Genomic DNA, 15,949 nt, shown 5'->3' with positions numbered 1-15,949 from the left:
GAAACCTTCAGAAGTTTTTATGAAAAGTGTAACCGGGAAAGCAGAATGGAGCCATTGTCAAGTCTATGCAAATAGGAATTTCAATCATATCCTTAATGTTCTTCATGACAAAAACCATGCCTGAAGCGTTGACCCACACATACATGTGTGCAAGTTTGTTTGAAGGTGCACATGGCTTTCCATCCCATCCAGGGGACTGATTATAGTGTATCTCTCAACCTGGGTGTAATAAGCCGTGATAAACTACTAGGATTCTTTGAGATGCACAGTAAATTTGTGCAATCAAAGGGGGAAAAAACCTTGAAAGCAATTTGAAGTTTAAAGGGGAAATTCAACATACCATTGATGGCAAAGTCATTTAAAGCTTGAGCAAAGTCTTCTAGTTCCTCTGGTGTGAATGCAGGCTTCTCCTCCTTTTCCCCTAAAACCATAGGTGCATCCAGTTGCTCATCGACCAATGGCTGTGGAGATAAGATACGAAATAGCCAATCATGAAGCTTGTTTCATTCTAGATCACCATTCACGAAGTTCATTTTATCATCATTGTGATTTGATAACAATTTCATCAAAATCATAGTATAAAATTAATTTTTACATAAATGATAAACAAAATTATAATTTCAACAAAAAAAACAACTCTCTCTTCCAACAGACAAATCAAATTTAAAGTCTGCAACACAATATTTAAGGCCTATTCTTCAGCCAAGTAAATGGAGGCTCATTTATAATGTCAAGAATGTTGTGGTACATCAAAATAGAATATATGCAAAACTGATTTTATTATATAGAAGGGGAGGACTGATATATCTTCATATATAAATATATACTTCATGGATATTTTTATATGATTATATGAGCCTTTAAACATAATTTTTGTGCATAATTGGTTTGCTTCAGTATATCAAGATCTTTCTTTTCAAAATGGTATATATATATGCCCAAATAATTGATTCTTTACAAACAAAAGAAAATCACTTATCTGAATTCATTAAAGAAAATGGGCTAAACAACACAAATATCATTTATCAAAAGAAAAAAAACAGCAAAACAGATCCACACTCGTGCACAAACAGCTGCAGGGGAGTAGAACATGACGGGGATACAACATATATGGTGTCTTACAATACCGGTGAATCAAACTGAAAATAAAAATAAATTTATCACCCAAATTATCAACATTCAACACTTTATTATGAGGATAACACTCTTTATATCACATCATGTAATACACTCCCAATGAAACACCAATCAACACTTATTTTAACATTTAACAACGGCAACATCTCCATTTACGTATCTATTTAATCATCATTCACAACTCTTTCAACTCCATTAATTCAACACACGCCTCCATCTCATGACGTAACACAGAAACACTCTGATATCACCTCACAAAGCACACTCGGGATCTATCAAATTCATTAATATATATATACATTTTTTTTAATTGAGCTTTGAAAAAAAAAATATTTGGGGATACACCATTTTGCAAAGGTTTGTGGAATTGGGACTTTTGAAATATGAGATGGAAGTGAAAAGAAAAAAGGGAGAGTTCAACAGAAACACTTTAAAGTTCAAAACGATAGTTGAGTAGAAGTAGAAACACAGAAAATTTACACAGATGTGAGTGAGAAAGACAGAATGAAGGAAATCTGAACAAAAAACAGACTCTAGGGGGCGCCAGAACATGCTGGTAGGAGCACGAGATGGAGAGGTTTGGAAATGAAATGGACGGTGCAGCAGCCCAGTCAAACGCTACAAGCTGGAAGGATGAACCGAGCCTACGTACACGCTGAGAAAAAAAAATCATAGAAAGAAAGAATGAGAATAATGAATACTAGTGGATGAAATATGAGATGGATTCTTGATTGGATTGAAGAATGCATGATGAATCAGCGGCAATCCTAAAATGATGATTAATGACCAGAATAGAAGGTGAAAATGAGAAGCATACAATAAAATCTTTTATGAAGGGAATACTTTATTTCAAAACAAAAAGGGTGAATTTGATAAGTAGGACTGACAACTGGGGAACCTGCAAAGGAAACCACATTCTTTACTGCATTAAAAAAATTGAATCTAATAAAATAAGATGACTGGGGGCATTTCACTAAGCTGTCCGAGAGTTATAATACAAGACCAGTTGGTCACCAGTCTACTTTGATACGAACAGCTTTATGAAACAACCCCTATGACTAAACCTTAGCAAAAAGCTTTAATCATGGTACTTGAAGCTTTTCTTTACACATTTTCTCTCTAATTCTCTCCCTTTCTTACAAACACTTTATTGCTCACTCTTGCTTTCTCTATCTCCCTCTCTCTCTCTGTCTGTCACTCTGCAACTCCACTCCTTCATTCTCATTCATAGCCAAGATAATCTCTAGTTTCAAAGGTCTTTTTCTTGTTATGAGTTAAAATCTGTATTACAAATGGATAGCGAATGTCCAATTGAACTCATAACAAAAAATATATAGAGGGTTTTGAGAGAGGGGGGAGGAAGGAAAAAGCATGAAGAATTGGACGAAAAAGAAAATGAATGAAAGAGAAATAGATGGTTACAGTGAGGATTTTGTACATCAGACTCAAAAGAAAGCAATGGAAATCAAAGATATGGGTTGGCAACAGAGAGACACACAAGGAGAGAAAGTGACATGGGGCAGAGATATGAAGAAAAAAAGAAAAGGGGGAAAGAGAGGGACAGAAATGTTGAGGAAAAAGGATTTACTTCAAATTTGCTAACAACATAGAAATGATGGAGGTGGGGTGATAAAGATAGCCAGGAAGGAAAAAAATATGTAAAAATGAAAATGTAAATACATTTCCACCTCAAAAACTGATGGGATATACCATAACAATCAAAACGAGTCAGCTGATGGATATTTGATATACATTATGAAATCACAACTCTTTTTATAAATATTGGCCGCTACATTACACTAGCATGCCACTGATCATTATATATATAAATATTTTTTTCTATAATTGATTACATGCAGCAGAAAATAGAATATATTATTCAAAAGAGATAAAATAAAAAGAACAGAAAAGAATAAAAGAGGAAAAGCTATGCAGTCATCTGATCCAAACGCTACCTCTGTAAGCTGGGGAGTGGACTCTTCCATTTCCTAAAATGGGGGTGAGACAACGGGTGGAAAAATAATGAAATTTATTTTAAAATGTGTACTAACAGATGAACAGAGGGGGGTGGGGGGGATCAAATCAAACACTGAAACAAGCACTATGGAAAGCTTTTTTTATTAACACTACCATACTAAGTGCATGATGTTTTTTACAACATCATGGCTTCAGAGCACATGCATATTGGTTTTATTTTTCTTTCCGAATATGTCCGTTACTAAATTGTCCTTTTTAAGTACCACATCACTAGTTTTGAGAGTGAATACAGGTTGTAGTGTCATCATAACTCTACAATAGTATGGTGATGGTAAATAAAGACTCTCTTTAGCATCGAATGTGTACATTGATTATATACATGGTTCTTTGGCAAACATTTTGAGAATTACTGCTTAAAGGTAAATGCTCAAAATGAGTTCGTACAGAATCCAAGAAATGACCACCAAAGTGTCTGTTTGTATAAATTAAACGCATGTGCCAAAGGATTCTGGAAGAAATTGTGTAATTGCTGAGAAATCAGCAAATAAGCACAGGTTTCGGGTAGAGCGTCGGGTCCGACGCTCTATTAAAGCAATAATTATAGATTGTCCCACGTGCACTAATCTGTGTTGGGGATCTTTGGTGTGAACATTTTTCAGCAGAGATTTCAAGATTTCACAAAGTTCAGTTAATGTAACTGTACCAGATCTAGATCCTCGATGATATACTGACAGTTAAACCTTGTTTTCCAGACTTTCTCATGAAATCAGTGTTTACTGCAACTACTGGAATTTCTCTTTAATGGTCATTTCTACGGAGGTATAGGCAGGGTTTATTAAACATGGAAAAATTACTATTGCTTTGTCTCTGATGGTATCCTAGATGAGGAGTATTTTGCATAATTCAGTACCATAAAAAAATGAAATAGAATTCATAGTCAAAACAAAGGCATTGACGAAATTTAGCGTGAAAACTAATTCTTCATTCATTGCTCAAAAGGAGATATTTGTGATGTTTACAGTACAAGACAACTGTTTACAAGAAGACTAAATGCGCTCTCAAACCATGATGTTGTGTAAGGTGACTGGAACAAACCATTCTATGAAGGCGCGATAAACAATTTGAACATCAACAATCATTCTAGCAGCAAAGGAATTTCAGGAATATTAAACACTTTTGCCGAAGGATTTTTTTTCTTTAACAAAATATGTTGGGGGGGTTAAGAGGAAAAGCAGTTTAACAATTTAATAATTATTTTGTTCTCTCTCAATACTTTTTGTCTTTTTTTATTTATAATTATTTTTTGTTTAGTCATTGTTTTTACTCAAATGAGCAGATATTGATATCTAAATATCAGAATACTTACAGTCATTTCATGAATCAAATATGAATGAAGATTGTAAATTTCTCACATTAAAAAGTGCACAGGAGTCATTGGTACATCAATGCATATGCTCTACGCAAGAATTTTTCTAATGCCATAATTTCAGATAAATGTCTGGATTATTTCTGTTCAGATATAGGCAAGAGCTGAAAAATGTCATGAATCAATATTTACATACAATCGGTTATCATCACGCAAAAATGGTTTGGGGTTTTCTTTAACATGCAAGGGATGTGAAAGCACACATTTATGGGAACGGCATGCGGTCAATCAACATACAAATAATGAATAGGGGGATTATGCATGCTGAAACTAATGTATTCATTCAATTTGCAAAATTTTCAAAATCAACCATATTTATCAAGAAATATTAGTTGACAATTTGTGTGAAATCGTGAATTTGAGGGAGTGTTTTTGAAAAGAATGGCAGGAAAAGTTTTGTAACACAAAACAGACTGATTTTGAAATACATGCTGTTTTGCATTTTTAAAAGTGTGACTTTTCACATGATTAGAACAAACGATAATTCAGAAATCAAATTAAAATGTATTACACAGCTTATGCATTCTGTTTGTATGCATATGATGTAGCAAATATGAAATGATCACCAATTTGTGAACGAAAGATTTTGAAAATTTTCCAAGATCTCTGGATCTTTAAAAATAAATTTTAAAGACATATATTGAATGGAAATAATGTGATTAATCATGGACATGTACTTTTGAAGTTAATTTGAACAAAAGAAAAGTTAATAACCTAAAACAGGACAATTACAACAACAATTGTTAGTCACAAAACAAAAGAAATAACATATAAAACGGAAATAATTGCTTTGAATTAATTTATTATCTATAATCAGATTACACAATAAAATCATATCTCATTAACATGCGTTGAAATAATAATGGCTTAATGCTTGGAATAAAATAAACATAAATAGCAAATGTCAAATGAAAATTTAACAAAAAAAGAAGCAAATATAAATAAACTCTACGAAAATAAAATCCCATTGCCTGGATGTTACCTATCAATTTATATAATTATGGATTCTAGTTTAATTAATCAAATGAAATAAACTTAAATAAAATTGTAATTATTAAATGCTAACTTTATTTCTATTACTTCTGAAAAAAAATGTCAGCTACGATTATAATACCAATCAAGATTTTATCTTGAAAAAAAAATTAATTCAAATATATTGCAAGTTTGAGGATTATTTTCAACTCCCTTTCTCTTTAAGTATACACAGAAAAATAAAACAAATATTGAATTTGAATAAAAAATCTATTTTTTCTGACAGGATAGAAGTCTTATAATTGTTCATATTCTACAAATAATATGAAAGCTATCTCCAATATTGTATTGATATTAAGGGTTGTTAATGCAAGATATATTTAGATATATATCAATATGTGCATAAGTATTTCAAGTAGCATTGATTTTACCACTGAATACGTTTACATGGGCAAACTATATACCTTTTTAGTTATAGGTGGTTATAACCCCAAGTGATAATAAATATGATACTCTAATATATCACTTCAGTCTTCTAAAATGATATCACAAAGAAAAATAAATTGATTGAAAAGAAATGAAAATTTGACTTAAAATATAATAAAACAATAAGAGCTACGATCCCTAATTATCTGCAATATAAAGATAAATTTGATATTTTTCTTATGAAAATATATGCATTCTTTTATGACAGACATTAAACTCCCACAATTTCAAACCTAGAATAACCAATAACACTGTATTTTATGTGAAAATATATAGATTTGAATATTGATTAATATCTTTATTTTATTCATTTGACTTTATCAAGGCACATTTCAGTAGATAGTGGATTCATTTAATAGCCATTCCTATCAAGACAAACCCCATTCATAATGGCATCTTTAAGAATGAATAAAATGTAGAAATATCTGAATTTTTTCAAAAAGTGTTATCATTGTTTATTCCTATTCTTTTTAAAAATAATTATGCTTAAAATAATCATCAATTGGAAAACAACAAGTATTCTGTAATACCATTTAATATCCAACTCAATAATCTTTATTTTTCATTTATAAAATAAATATCTTTCATAACACTCTTATTGCACTTTATCTATCATCAGCTGCAACATAAATAAAATGCTTTGTTACATTTTCATTATTTTTATTTTTTTGTATAATTCAGTCAATTCAGTCGACTTACTTCCAGGTTATATATCATTTGCGTTTACCATGTATATATGTGTTCTTTGTGAAAGAAATAAATGAAATTGAAGTTGGAAAAATATATATTCAACAGCTCCCTAACAAATATGAATAAGAATTTCTTTAGTTTTTAATTGCATTTCATAATTTTTCCTGAAAGAAGACTGAAAGACAAAATTAGCAAATAGATATTTGCATATAGCACATATAGCAACATAGATATTAAAATTATTTTTAGCAATCAAATTGCAATTTTAACCTTCGAAAGGTGAATACATATTTTCATATGTATCTTACTTTTATATGCTTTGCTTTATGCGCAAACAAATAATAAGCGATTATAGAATTAAAGATAATGCATGGCAAAGGATGAAATCATATTGTCTTTGCTGTAGAAATCATGTAAAAAGCATGCAGTCAACAAGATTAACAGGTTAGACAGTAGGTGCTCAGGATGCAATCCTCAAAGAAAAATAAGTAAGGCAACAATCAACAAACCAAGACAGACAACAAAGGCCTTTAAATCAAAATTTGACAACCAAATGATTAGGTTTGAACCAAGACTATTGTCATGCAAGGTGTGAGAAGGAATGCGGTGGGAAGTGTTCAGAGAGTCTGGTCTTAATACCTCTCTTGATCTCAGGTGAGTCTGGTCTGGACCGGCATGGAACTCTGAAACAGATCTGGTCTGTAGGATAGCCTGTCCACTTTGAACGGCTGCTCCAGGAAAGCTGACCTCTCTGCGGAATGTGGTGCGGGTGACATGGACGGATTTCTTGACCACGCCACCATCTTCTTGTTTGGTCTCATATTCCTCATGAGTGACAACATGGTCAGACTGATCATCAACAGATCCTTGAGGAGATCTTGGAGGTTCTTCTGAACCTTCTGATTTGGGAGATGTTGGAATGGGTATTTGACCCTTGTATGGCTTTGTAGGACTGTCTACTTCGTCCCCAACAGCACCCTCATCAATATTTTCAGTCTCTGGTTCTGGAGCTGGTGAGCTCTCTAGGACACTCACATCTATGGGAGGCAGCTGTGCCTCAACCTCTGAAACAGGCTCAGGAGGTCTTGGGCTCACAATAGAATCTGCCCTATCTTCTTCAGCTACATCAAAAGTTTCATTGTCAGGGACAGACTGCTCTTCGGAGTGTACTGAAAACTCTACATGGGATTCTTGGACCACTGTTTCGCTATGTGGTACATCTCCAAGAGATTGATCTTGATGTGAAAGACTTGCACTGACTTCCTGTTGTAGAGTGAAATCTGAATATTGCTGAGAGGATATGTCCTCTCCTTCCGGCAGTTCTACATCTTGTGGAGAGTCAATAATTTCTGGTTCAGGCTCTGCTAACTGATAATCAAACTCTTGTTGCTGAGGAACACCTATCAAGCTTGGGTCATAGTAATCAGATTCAGTTGGGCCATCTAGAAGTGGTGCTTCTTGTTGCTCCTCCTGCTGCTGCTGAACTTGATGGTCCAAAACATCATCATCTACTACAAACTGAGAAGATTCAGATGTTGACTGTGTAACATCCATGGTTTCAAAGCAGAAACCTTGATTGTCAGTGGGTTCAGTGGAGCCCTCATGTGTGGATGATTCTGGAGTGTCAGGAAGTTCCTGGATTTCAGGGGTGAGTAGAGAATCTGGAGAAGGGGGCTGTGGTTGGATGATCAACTCCTCAGGATATTCTGCAGGATGCATCATACCTTCCAGCAAAGGACCACCACTTGTTATAACTCTAGTTTCTGTCACAACATGCCTTGTGTATAATGTCTGTCCATCTTCTGTTTCATCAGTGTAGGTTTCTTCCCTGTGGGTCTCTCTGGTTCTCACAGTAGCATCCCCAACTTGTGTTTCTACCCACTGCTCATGTGTACTGGTCTCTGACACTGGAGTGTCAACAAGATATTGCTGTTCAACAGCTACAAGAGCCGCACCTTCCTTAGAATCTCCTGTACTTACATCCATCTCTTCAGTGTATCTGGGAGTCTCTTCCTCTCCTGCTTCCTGAGTCACATCAAGTGGAGCCATCGGTTCATCAACTTGATAGGACTGCTGACTCATCTCAACATGTGCATAGCTGGTTGCATATTCACCAGTGATGTCAAGAATGTCTGGAGTACTTCTTCCATCTTCAGGTACTCTGTCCAGCTCTTGTTCAACAGGAGCCATTTCTCCACCATCTGGTTTCTGTTCTTCTTTCGGTTCAGATTCAAGGTACACTTCACCTTGAATGATCATTGACTCTTCAATTGTCTTGTAAGAGGTTGTAATGTCAGCTTCTTCTTTTTTGTATTCTGGCCTTCGTTCAGATTTATCCTCTACATGGCTAATATCTGATGGCTGAATATCATAATCCACTGGAACACTCTCAGTCAACTGCTGGTCTTCTTTGCCGAGAGTTGTCTCATCCACCTGTTCTTCCATGTAACTGATACTGTCTGTCTTTGTATCTAGATCTTCATCATCTACACCAAGTTGCTCTTCAAAGATTTCATCTTCTCCAAGGATGATCTCACTTTCTTCTGTTGGTGGATCAGGTTCAATTAGATAACCATGGTCTCTTGCTCGCCTCTCTGCCAGGACATCATCATCCTGAACAATCTCATCAGACTGCAAATCTAACTTGATCTCTGGAATCATATCTGAGTCATCTGATTGGTCTTCATCAATTGAGATATCACGTTCAGTCATGTCAGGTTCTTCACCCAAGTGTGTCTCATCTTCTGGTTCACTTGCATCAACCTTGATATCTTCTACAAACCTTACTTCCCTAGTAGTTAAAATACTTCTCGTTTCCTCAGTTGTTGTTTCATGAGAAAAACTTCCATTTTCACGAATTTGGCCTTGCTGGTCTTCCTGCAGTTCTTCAATATCTTCTGATGTCATACCCTCATCACGTGGTGACAAATCTTCTCTTTCTGCATTAGTTGGTTGAGTTTGCTCTTCTTCTGGAGTATGTTGTTCTTCTCCAGACATCTCTTCCAAATATTTCTCAGTGACTGGTAGAGTACTCAGCTTGTGTATCTCAGTGTGAGTTGTAGTCACAGTGGTTTGATGAACAGTTTCACATACAGTACCTCTGACTTCTTCCTTAGGTGGTTCTGACTCATCTGTAACAGCAGGACTCTCTTCGACAATGTTGTGTATTTCTTCGTGTAAAACAGTTTCCTTGAAGGTGGAAGTCACAACCTTCTCCCCTATTCGCTCTTCAGTAATTGATATTTCACTAATGTGGTCTTGTGGGGTTGCTTCGGTAAAATGTTCAGGGTCTCTTGCTTCCACACATACTTCAGGTTCATCTCCAAGGGGTTCTTGTACTATTATTTCCCTATCATCTGGAACTTTGTCAAGTTTTTCTTCATCAACTTTGGTTTGGTCCATAATGGGTTTAGTGTGAAAGTTTATCTCTGAGTGAACTGCAGTTACACCACTTTCCTCAATGTTTTCATGAATTATGTCTCTCTTTTCTTCATTCTGAGGCTTTGTATCATGTTCTAAATGCACAGTTGCATCTTCCGGAAGAAGGTGTATCTCCTCCTGCAAGACTGTGTGACTGAACTCTGTAGTGCTTGATTTTTCTCCGATACGCTCTTCTGAGATTATCTCTTCATGAGACTCTGTAGTGACGGCACTCGGCTCTATTTGTTCATTTGAAATGAGAACTTGTTGCGTCCTTTCTTCATAGATGTATGTTGTCTCTGAAGGAGCAATATCTGTTCTCTCCATTTCATCCCCTTCTGGTTCTTCCTGGATATCTTCAAGGAAATCATCATCTCCATCAACATTTTCTCGCTCAGAAGGCATTACCTCCATAGATGTTGAAATATCTTCTTCGTCATATTCAGGAGCACCAAGGAATTCTAAATTCTGTGTTGTAAATTCGTCCTGTTTGTGTAATGTCATATCTTGACCAGACTCTGAATCCTCTACAGTTGGCTCTTCCACTGGCACTTTGGGTATATCCTCTTGAACATTGTAAGTAGCATCTTGGATGTGCTCAGAGGTGACAGTTTGGGCTTGCTCCTCTTTGGTTTCATCCTCAAAAGTTACTTCCTCTTTCTCTATAACCTGAGTTGTCTCTTTGACTACAACCTCTTCTGTCTTTTGCTCAATGAATGTTGTCCCAATTGGTTGCTCTTCTTCAGGAACACCTTCAGGAGTATCATGGATGTGTTCTGAGGTGACAGTTGGTGTCTGGTCTGCATGAGGTTCATCTTCAAAGACCACTTGCTCTTTCTCAATTACTTGAACTGTCTCTTTGACAACAACCTCTTCTGTCTTTTGCTCAATGAATGTTGTCCTGATTGATTGCTCCTCTTCTTTAGGAACATCCTCAGGAGTATTTTGGAAGGGCTCTGAGGTGAATGTTGCTGGTTGCTCTTCTTGAGGTTCATTTTCAAAGACCACTTGCTCTTTCTCGATTACTTGAACTGTCTCTTTGATTACAACCTCTTCTGTTTTTTGTTCAATGTATGGTTGGTCATCTCCTTTAGGAACATCCTTAGGAGCTTGGATGGGCTCTGAGGCAAGTGTTGGTGCTTGCTCTTTTTGGGGTTCATCTTCAAAGACCACTTGCTCTTTCTCGATTACTTGAACCGTCTCTTTGACTGCAACCTCTTCTGTCTTTTGCTCAGTAAATGTTGTCCCAATTGGTTGCTCCTCTTCTTCAGGAACATCTTCAGGAACATCATGGATGTGTTCTGAGGTGACAGTTGGTGTCTGGTCTGCTTCAGGTTCATCTTCAAAGATCACTTGCTCTTTCTCAATTACTTGAATTGTCTCTTTGACTACAACCTCTTCTGTCTTCTGCTCAATGAATGTTGTCCCAATTGGTTGCTCCTCTTCTTCAGGAACATCTTCAGGAGTATCATGGATGTGTTCTGAGGTGTCAGTTGGTGTCCGGTCTGCTTGAGGTTCATCTTCAAAGACCACTTGCTCTTTCTCAATTACTTGAACTGTCTCTTTGACAACAACCTCTTCTGTCTTTTGCTCAATGAATGTTGTCCCAATTGGTTGCTCCTCTTCTTCAGGAACATCTTCAGGAGTATCATGGATGTGTTCTGAGGTGTCAGTTGGTGTCCGGTCTGCTTGAGGTTCATCTTCAAAGACCACTTGCTCTTTCTCAATTACTTGAACTGTCTCTTTGACAACAACCTCTTCTGTCTTTTGCTCAATGAATGTTGTCCTGATTGATTGCTCCTCTTCTTTAGGAATATCCTCAGAAGTATCTAGGATGTGTTCTGAGATGACAGTTGGTGTCTGGTCTTCCTGAGGTTCATCTTCAAAGATGACTTGCTCTTTCTCGATTACTTGAACTGTTTCCTTGACTACCACATCTTCTGTCTTTTGCTCAGTGATTGGTTGGTCGTTTTCTTCAGGAACATCCTCAGGAGTATATTGGGAGGGTTCTGATGTGGGTGTTGGTGATTGTTCTTCTTCAGGTTCATCTTCAAAGACCACTTGCTCTTTCTCGATTACTTGAACTGTCTCTTTGATTACAACTTCTTCTGTTTTTTGTTCAATGTGTGGTTGGTCATCTCCTTTAGGAACATCCTCAGGAGGAGCTTGGATGGGCTCTGAAGCGAGTGTTGGTGCTTGCTCTTTTGGAGGTTCATCTTCAAAGACCACTTGTTCTTTCTCTATAACTTGAACTGTCTCTTTGACTACAAACTCTTCTGTCTTTTGCTCAATGAATGTTGTCCTGATTGATTGCTCCTCTTCTTTAGGAATATCATCAGAAGTATCACGGATGTGTTCTGACGTGACAGTTGGTGTCTGGTCTGCCTGAGGTTCATCTTCAAAGACCACTTGCTCTTTTTCGATTACTTGAACTGTCTCTTTGATTACAACCTCTTCTGTTTTTTGTTCAATGTGTGGTTGGTCATCTCCTTTAGGAACATCCTCAGGAGAAGCTTGGATGGGCTCTGAAGCAAGTGTTGGTGCTTGCTCTTTTTGGGGTTCATCTTCAAAGACCACTTGTTCTTTCTCTATAACTTGAACTGTCTCTTTGACTACAACCTCTTCCGTCTTTTGTTCAATGTGTGGTTGGTCATCTCCTTTAGGAACATCCTTAGGAGCTTGGATGGGCTCTGAGGCAAGTGTTGGTGCTTGCTCTTTTGGGGGTTCATCTTCCAAGACCACTTGTTCTTTCTCTATAACTTGAACTGTCTCTTTGACTACAACCTCTTCCGTCTTTTGTTCAATGTGTGGTTGGTCATCTCCTTTAGGAACATCCTTAGGAGCTTGGATGGGCTCTGAGGCAAGTGTTGGTGCTTGCTCTTTTGGGGGTTCATCTTCCAAGACCACTTGTTCTTTCTCTATAACTTGAACTGTCTCTTTGACTACAACCTCTTCCGTCTTTTGTTCAATGTGTGGTTGGTCATCTCCTTTAGGAACATCCTTAGGAGCTTGGATGGGCTCTGAGGCAAGTGTTGGTGCTTGCTCTTTTGGGGGTTCATCTTCAAAGACCACTTGTTCTTTCTCTATAACTTGAACTGTCTCTTTGACTACAACCTCTTCTGTCTTTTGCTCAACGAATGTTGTCCCAATTGGTTGCTCTTCTTCAGGAGCACCTTCAGGAGTATCATGGATGTGTTCTGAGGTGACAGTTGGTGTCTGGTCTGCATGAGGTTCATCTTCAAAGACCACTTGCTCTTTCTCAATTACTTGAACTGTCTCTTTGACAACAACCTCTTCTGTCTTTTGCTCAATGAATGTCGTCCTGATTGATTGCTCCTCTTCTTTAGGAACATCCTCAGGAGCTTGGATGGGCTCTGAGGCAAGAGTTGGTGCTTGATCTTCTTGAGGTTCATCTTCAAAGACCACTTGCTCTTTCTCAATTACTTGAACTGTCTCTTTGACAACAACCTCTTCTGTCTTTTGCTCAATGAATGTCGTCCTGATTGATTGCTCCTCTTCTTTAGGAACATCCTCAGGAGTATCTTGTATGGGCTCTGATGTGAGTATTGGCGCTTGCTGTTCTTGAGACTCATCATCAAAGACTTGCTCTTTCTCTTTCACTTCAATTGCCTCTTTGACAACTTCATCTGGCTCCTTTTCTAAGACTGTTGTACTCTCTTGAGAGTCCTCAAACTGTGAAACTTCTTTCAAGTTATCTGAATCAACACTTGGTTTTTTGTCTTCTTCATCTACCAGTTCTGTTCGAGACTGTTCTTGGATAATAGCAGAATCAACAACATTTGAAACATATTCTCTTACTTGTTCTCCAGGAATTTCTCCTGATTCCTCTTTATCTTCCAAGGCAGTTGGTCTACTGAAGATACCACCATCTACTTCCTGTTGTTCAAGTCCTCGAATCTCTGTGGTAGTAACTACAGTAGTGACTGTCTCCTGATAATGAGTAACAGTCTCATTTTCTCTTTTTGGTGATTGAGGAGCTTCTTCTACTTCTTCTTTAACTTCCTCAACTTTATCCATCTCAATCACAGGTTCATCAGAAAGTTCTTTTGCTGCCATTGCCTTACTTTCCTCTTTAACAGTCTCATCATCTTCCTTTTCAGCTGCCAGTATTTCAGATGGTTTATCAAAGCTTTGGAGATTCTTGGTTTGCATAGGAGATTCTGGCTGTTCAGCAACAGACTCTGATACTTCTGGTTCCTGTGTGACATGCCTCTCTTCCTTAATTTCTACAACATTGACTGTCTTCTCTTCAACCTTAGTTGTCTCTCTTACAACGGTCACTTCCTTCTGTTGCTCATGTTCATAAATTTCCTTTTGCTCAGCATCTGGACTAGCAACTGGCTCAGGAGACTGAACTAAACGTTCAAGAGGAACAGCTTGGTATTCTCCTTGGATGTTGACATCTTGGGAAACTCTGGAATCATGAACCATTACAATAGCATCAACCTCCTGGTCTTCCATAGCGAGTTCTTCACATGGCTGTCCTGTATCAGTTGGTTTTTCAGATTCTTTGACTTCACTTTTTACATCATATTCAAGAACTATTTCTCTGTTCTCTACCCTTTCCTTCTCAACCTCTTTCACAGGAATGTCCTGAACAACCTGAGCCTGAATCTGTTCAACTGCTCCAGACTCTTGTAATCTTTCTACATCTTTGACCTTTGATTCAAATGTATCAACTGGTTCTAGTTCTTTTGATTTGGGTGGCATTTCATGATCAAGCACTTTTTCTTTATATTCCTCAGATTCCTTTGGCGGCTCTTCCGGAAAGTCTTCCTTGATTTCCATCTTGGTAGTTTCCCCGGTGATGATCTTCTGCTCTACGGTTCTCACTGTTGTTACCGTCTACAGAGAGAATGAGGTGAGGTTTACATGCAAACTGTGCATCATTACCTACTTTGGGATTTGACCAATATAGAATTTGTACTCAAAAGCATATATATGTCAATATGTGCCAACATTTCTTCTATCGTTAGTACTACCCATTCTGCAATATCATAGCTTTCCCATTGGGCACAAGCATTTTTGTTGTAAAATGAACAATGACTACAGGTACATTTGATCAATCCACTTACTCTTCTTACATGAACAAGCATGTTTTCATTTCACAAAAAATGCAAATATATTTCATTGTTCATTGATATTGGAAAAGATACATGTTTATGAAGTTCAAGCATAAATCATAGCATATAGACATTCACCACATCATTACAAATCCATGTTCATATTTGGAAATACCTTTGTACCCAAAGCAACATTATTTTTTTTCCTTTGAGAATTCTATTGCCAATAATCACAAATGCTAATGCCATATCATTATCAACCATATCTCAAGACCTTTGGTTCCAAGCTTAACATGACACATTTTTACTAAATCATGTACACATAATCCTCTTCCTTACCTCTGATCGAGTAGTCTCCACCCTGGTTTTTTCTTGGTGCTCTGTTGGTTTCCCAGGCTCCTGTGGTGTTAATCACATTAAGTCACTTCACTATCAACTGACAAACAGCCTGGGTAGCAAGTCTAAGCCCTCCAGCCAGATATGAACAAGCCACAGACAGCGTGGACAGCCCTGGCTCAAGGCGGCAGGCAAGGCCATCATGCATAGTGCGAGCTCATGTGCAGATGCATGTTAAGCATGTGCAAAGAATGAAAGTAGCGGCTACACATGATGCATTAGAGGCATGCATATTCTGTAGTTATTACATAAAGAGCTTCTATGCAAAGGTAGGACATCTTCGAAGGGGGTTTTAAGATTTCAAGGATTGTTCTAGTGGACCTATTCTACAAGAGAGCCTTCATGTCTGCTACACTTTGAA

General features: G+C 37.2%; 1 protein-coding gene across 30 annotated transcripts in view; it reads right to left on the bottom strand.

The window, feature by feature from the left end:
• Positions 1 to 15,949, bottom strand: part of LOC121431809 (ankyrin-2-like) — a 132,919-nt gene that overhangs the window by 10,193 nt on the left and 106,777 nt on the right. For 27 of the 30 annotated variants that reach the window (XM_041629551.1, XM_041629552.1, XM_041629525.1 and 24 more), the window contains 4 exons: positions 15,532 to 15,591; positions 7,328 to 14,974; positions 3,093 to 3,125; positions 341 to 461 (listed from right to left, as the gene is read on the bottom strand). In XM_041629551.1, the coding sequence (XP_041485485.1) occupies positions 341 to 461; positions 3,093 to 3,125; positions 7,328 to 14,974; positions 15,532 to 15,591 (7,861 nt within the window). The remainder of the gene's footprint in view (positions 1 to 340; positions 462 to 3,092; positions 3,126 to 7,327; positions 14,975 to 15,531; positions 15,592 to 15,949) is intronic. The other 3 variants (XM_041629547.1, XM_041629545.1, XM_041629531.1) reach the window with 3 other exon arrangements.

This window comes from Lytechinus variegatus, chromosome 18, assembly GCF_018143015.1.
Source record: "Lytechinus variegatus isolate NC3 chromosome 18, Lvar_3.0, whole genome shotgun sequence".
Lineage (NCBI taxonomy): Eukaryota > Metazoa > Echinodermata > Echinoidea > Temnopleuroida > Toxopneustidae > Lytechinus > Lytechinus variegatus.
This window is presented reverse-complemented; position numbering and strand designations above follow the sequence as displayed.